Source organism: Octodon degus, unplaced genomic scaffold, assembly GCF_000260255.1.
Source record: "Octodon degus isolate 3935 unplaced genomic scaffold, OctDeg1.0 scaffold00122, whole genome shotgun sequence".
Taxonomy (NCBI): Eukaryota; Metazoa; Chordata; class Mammalia; order Rodentia; family Octodontidae; genus Octodon; species Octodon degus.
In genome coordinates, this window is record NW_004524698.1 from 7,107,958 (window position 1) to 7,113,696 (window position 5,739).

Here is a 5,739-nt window from a genome sequence, read left to right on the forward strand (position 1 = left end):
TGGTTCTCCCAGCTCCTCCCTACCCAGTTCTCAGTAGCCTGAGTGATCCTGGAGAAGGGACATATTCCCTGTCTCTCAGACACTAGAGATCTGTGGGACTGCAGGTAGAAGCTGGTGCCACTCAAGGCTTAGCCTAATGCTGGGCAGTAACTTAATACTTAATAAATGCTTCTGATGGTTTTTCTTTGCCTAGTAAGTAATCAGATTAGTAGTCATTATTATAAGGGAGAAAAATGCTTTTGGTTTTCTCAGGATTCTTGACAGAATGCTTCTTGGAGGCATGCAGGGAGATACAGAAATTTTCTCAGAGTTTACTGGTTTAGAGTTTATCTAATAATTCCCATTTCTGAGATGGTGAGCTTTCCATTTAAATAAAGTTTAAGGTTGCTATCTGCCTAGTCATACCTAGGCACACTCAAAAGTTCCATTCAAGTTCCCTGAATGGAAGGTGTCAAGAAATGTTGTCCCTTGGGGCTGGAGAGATGGCTCAGTGGTCTAAAGCACCTACTTGAAACAAGCTTGGCAAAGCACAGGGACCGCGGTTCGATCCTCCAGCACCACATGCCGGCCAGCCGTGCCCCCTGGTGGGCTGAGCTGGCCACACACACACTAAATAAATGTTAAAAAAAAAAAAAAAATTAAAAAAAAAAAAAAAAAAATGTTGTCTCGGGGCCAGCAAGATAGCTCAGTGGACTAAGCGCCTGCTTAGGCAAGTGCAGGGACGGGGGTTCGATCCCCAGCACCACATGCTGCGTTGGCCCCACCCTAGAAGAAAAGAAATGTTGTCCAAGGATGGTGAGTGGTGTATGTGTTGGGGAAAGGTTCTTTCATCAGACCAGATGGCTTTCCAGGCCTGGCTCCCAGTCACTGTCTGTGTCCCTGGGTAGACTTCCACCATTCCAAGCTTCAGTTTACTCATATACAAACTGAGGCCCTCAGATCACAGCCCAGGACTGTGCTGAGCAAGAAGTGAGACTACGTGAGAGCATGTTGCATAGTACATAACTTGACCTTGGCTCATGGTGGCTTTTTAAGTAGAAAGCAGGGTCAGCAATAGCTGCTGCTTTTTTCAGGGATGTGAAAAATAAATGCAGCCTAGATTTTCTAAGTCCTTTAACATTAGTGACTGTCCATTAAGTGTCCTCTGAAAAAAAAATGGTCTTCAGTCAGCTGAAAAGGTTTCTTTGGCAGGCGGGTGACAGGCCACGTGTGTCTCCTGTATTCCTGTGGTCTGACCCAGCCTCCCCGCTCTCCAGTTTCTACCTTAGCTGCACCGGCTTCCCAGAATGCCGACTGGCCATGTGGTTTCCTCCCTCAGTGCTGGAGGTCAGCAGGGATGAGAGCGTGTGTCCTGTTTGTAAACCAGCCCCCGTGTACAGGTGAGCTGAGTGCGAAGGGGTACCCACAGAACATCTTTCCCTTTCTGCTGCCGAAATCCACGTGAGACATCCAGGGAATGTCATCTTCGGGCATTGCATCATTTCAGCTACTCCTGCAACAGCCGAGGCAGGCAGTTCTGCTGTTTTCATTGTGGCCCAGTTGCGGGGAGCTCCCTGTGTCCTGAGGACATTAGGAGGTAGCGACTCCCTGACCTCTCCACACAGATCACTCAGCACAGGGCTCAGGGAATTATTCACATATTAATAAGGTATCCATGCTCCTCTAGAAAGTCCAGAGTACCAGGGCAGGTCAGTGGTACCAACCTCTTGGTCACTGAAGCACACACACCCTATGAAGCCATTGAAAAGCCCAGATAGCTTTTTTTTTTTTCCACAACCAGGGATTGAACTTAGGCCCTTGCATTTGCCAGGGAAGCACTTATTCCACTGAGCCATCTCCCCGGCCCAGAGACATCTTTTAAATATTCATTTATAGAAATTCATTGCTTACTAACATGAATTTTTAAAGTGACTTTTAGGGCAAAATCCCTAATTTCCAAAGCAAAAATATACCAATGAAGAGGATGACGTTGCTTTACACGTGCAAAATTAGATTCCCATCTGCAGGGCCGAGAACTCAAGCACAAGAGCCTGAGTTCAATCCCCGGTTGCGCAAAAACAAAAACAGAAAAGATTCCCATCTGCCCTTTCATTCAGACGTGCATGTGTTGTCACCTCTGGAAAACTATTGTACAGAAGAACGAGAGCAAACTATATAGGGCTTCTCAACGTTCTTAGATTACACCTCAACTTGGAAAGCTGTACAACCATACTTTGAGAACCATTGGTATAACGAAATGGAGGCTTTCAGTGGTATCGATATGGGTGATTAATTGGGTGATTTCATATGCTCTGCTTCCCACTCTGCACTCCTGTGTGCAGCCAACATCCTGTGATGTTGGTACAGGGCTCATGGTTGGCTACCTATGGCTGCCTTGCATGAGCTTCCTTAGGGAATAAGGGATTGGCCTGAGAGCACCTTCTGTGGATGAGGAGAAGATACTGAGCAGCTAGTAATGTTTTGTCTTATCTTCTGACCTCACTAGGTTGAAGTTCAAATTCAAGCGTGGGAGCCTTCCCCCAACCATGCCCCTGGAGTTTGTGGGCTGCATTGGTGGATGTGATGAGACCCTGAAGGAGATCCTAGGCCTGCGCTTTTCACAGGGTCCTCCCAGAAGCAGCCAGCCCTCTGGCCACCTTCAGGCTAGCCAGTCAGTGAACAGGATGGACAGCAGCCACTCTCACCCTCCCGGCAACAGACAAACCAAATCCTCACAGCCTCAGGCCCAAACTGTCCTGCCAGCTGCTGCCATTGGTGAGAGCAACTCTGTGACTTGTAACTGTGGCCAGGAGGCTGTGCTGCTCACCGTCCGCAAAGAGGGCCCCAACCAAGGTCGGCAGTTCTACAAATGCAGCAGTGGTGCCTGCAACTTTTTCCTCTGGGCCAATGGTGGCCATCCTGGAGCAGGAGGAGCCCCTACCTCTGTGTCAAGGCTGCCAGGCACCTCCCTTGGATACCAGTCAGGCTTAGGTTACCACTCTGGTCAGCTCAACAACTCTGGCAATGGCAATGGCAGCAACACATCCTGCCTGTGCAGCCACCCTGCTGTCAAGAGGACAGTGCAAAAGGATGGTCCCAACAAAGGGCGCCAGTTCCACACATGTGCTAAGCCACGGGATCAGCAGTGTGGCTTCTTTCAGTGGGCTGATGAGAATGTGGCCCCAGGTGAGTTGGCAGAACTTGTAGGTCCTGCTTAGGTTTTTCACCCCACAAACCAGAGATGACAGAAGGAAGGCAGGGATTATAGTGGGATTGCAGTGGGCTCCTAGCTGTCTTACTCCTCCTATTTCCTCATTGGCCACTTTGAGCAAAGCAGTGAACCAGTCTTTCCAAATTAAAGAGCCACTACTATTAACTGGTGTTTTCACTGTGGCTAACACACAGAATTTACGCAAAGTTACTCCAGTTCTCAATTATCAGGACCATGCCCAAGAGCCTAGGATATTTAGAAGTATCAGGTAGCATAAGGTGATAGATGGGTCAGATTTTGACATAGAGCTTTCCTAGAGAAGAGGGAGTATAATACATACACCCCCTTCCAACACTACCTGTATTGTCATGTCAGGGTGTCAGTTCTAAATTCAGCTTTCCTCTTAACTTTTCCCACAGGGACTTTTGCAGCCCAGCCTTGGCCAGGAGGAAGAGAAAACACCCAGGGTTCAGAAGCTAGGAACAAAAGACCCCGGACCAGTTCCTCAGATCCAGGGTCCACAGCAAAGAAATTACGCAAGTGCAGTTTATGCCACCAGCCTGGACACACCCGGCCCTTCTGTCCTCAGAATAGATGAAAGCAGTACAGAGTAGAGAGGGCCACTTTCTCAGCCTGAGACTCTGTAGAGACTGAGGAGTGATGGGCTTTTCTTTGCTAAAGAACACAAAGTCTAGACCCTCAAGAAGGTTAGCTCTGCTGGACAGTGGCACTCTTCGAGCGCTCTAAAAGGTGACCACAGCCACCTGCCGAGAAAAAGAGCTGCTGCCCTGTGACTCCCCACACCCCAGGGATGGTCCTTGGTAGCATGTGCTGAGGCCGGCAGCAGAGGATATAACCACTGGCAGCTGTGAACTCTTAGCTGTTGCCTACTCACTGCAAGCCAAGAAGCACCCAGGGCTTTCTCGGCGAGGAGGCAGCACTTCCCTCAGGCACTGAGCAGCCAGGATGGAGCGTCTCTCCATGACCATACTGGGAAGGAGGGCATCATACTAGGAAGTGGCTCTTCTAACACCAGATCTTCAGGAGTAGCTCCATTTCCACTTCATGTAGAAGCCCAGACACCCCTAGCTCATGTGCCTTAGGAAAAAATTTATTGTTTACTCTGACAAGTGGTGGTACAGCACAGTGTCTTCTAACATTTGTAGGAGTGAGGGCATCTGCTAGCCAGTAGTGGAGGAAGCACTCAGCAATACTGTCTGGTGGCTTTTAGAGCCAAGCCCCATTTGTCACTTGGCCTCTCCAATTTGTCACTTGGCACAAAATTGCCACTGACCATCTTCCGCCCTTGCAAGCAATGCACTGTGAATAGTATAGTTGACTTGGCTCTTATACAGTTCAGAAAAGAAGCAGGAATGGGGTGTGAATTACATGATTGCAGTAGTGAGGCCAGTAGCAGAGGACATAATTGGTGGCTGTGAACTCAGCTGTGACCCACAGTGATACTGCAAACCAAGAAGCATCACTGTCGCAGTTAGCAAAGAAATTATTCTCAGGGTCTGGGACTGTAAGCCCCTATCCTTCATTAGGCCAGCCCTCTGCTCACTGGGTGTCAGGACAAGGGGCTCCAACTACGAATTCCTGGCCTTGTTCCTGATGCAGCCTAGTCAGCAGGTGTGGGTCCCAGCCTGCAGTGCTGGCTTTCCCAGTCCCCAGCAACCGTCTACCTGCTGTTTGTTTCTGCTGCCTTACCTATTATGGACATTTTACATAAATAGAATCATATAATACATAAACTGTGTCTGGCTTCTCTAACATGATGTTTTTAAGGTTCATGCTCATTGAAGCATGGGCCAGTACTTCATGGCTGAATCCTAAGTCCCCCTTATTTGTGAGGAAAATATGCTCCAAGACTCCCAATAGATGCCTGAAATCTGGGATAGTACTGAAACCTCTGTACAATATACTGTTTTTTAGTTAACAGTTCATTAACTGTGAGAGTGAGAAACAGGTTGGGGATGTTGGTGTGGTTGCCAGCACAAAAACTAAGAACATTTTAACACTCAAATAGAGTAATTATAACAACTATTTCATGTGTTCTGTGAATATGATCACTCGAGAGAATCAAGACAGTATTTTTGGACCACAGTTGACCACAGGTAACTGAAACCACAGGTGAGGGAAGACTATAACACTACATTTTGGGTACTACGTTACGCTTGTCATTTGAACATTTGAGTTTCCACATTGTAGCAGTTGTGGATAGTGCGGCTATGCACATTTGTGTGTGAATATTGATTAGTTTTCATTTTGGGCATATGATGAGGAATGGAATTTCAGGATTGTTCAGTAACCCTGTTGTAACATTTTGAGAAGCCACCAAATTCTACAGTGGCTGTACCATTTTACAGTCTTACCAGCTACATACAATGGTAACTTATTTTTCCACATCCTTCTTAATACTTGTTACCTTCCTTTTGTTTTGTTAGTTTGGCTTTGTTTTGTAGTACAGGAGATTGAGCCCAGGGTCTTAAACGTACTACTGTGCAAGCAGTCTGCCACTGAGCAAAACCCCCAACCATTTTTTTTTT

General features: G+C 47.4%; 1 protein-coding gene across 2 annotated transcripts in view; it reads left to right on the forward strand.

Annotated features, from left to right (window-relative positions):
• Positions 1-4,927, forward strand: part of Top3a (DNA topoisomerase III alpha) — a 42,736-nt gene extending 37,809 nt beyond the window's left edge. For both annotated transcript variants that reach the window (XM_004640286.2, XM_023700136.1), the window contains 3 exons: positions 1,257-1,379; positions 2,486-3,165; positions 3,610-4,927. In XM_004640286.2, coding sequence (XP_004640343.1) covers positions 1,257-1,379; positions 2,486-3,165; positions 3,610-3,788 — 982 coding nt within the window. In that variant the 3' untranslated portion in view covers positions 3,789-4,927. The remainder of the gene's footprint in view (positions 1-1,256; positions 1,380-2,485; positions 3,166-3,609) is intronic.
• The last annotated feature ends 812 nt before the right edge of the window (positions 4,928-5,739 follow it).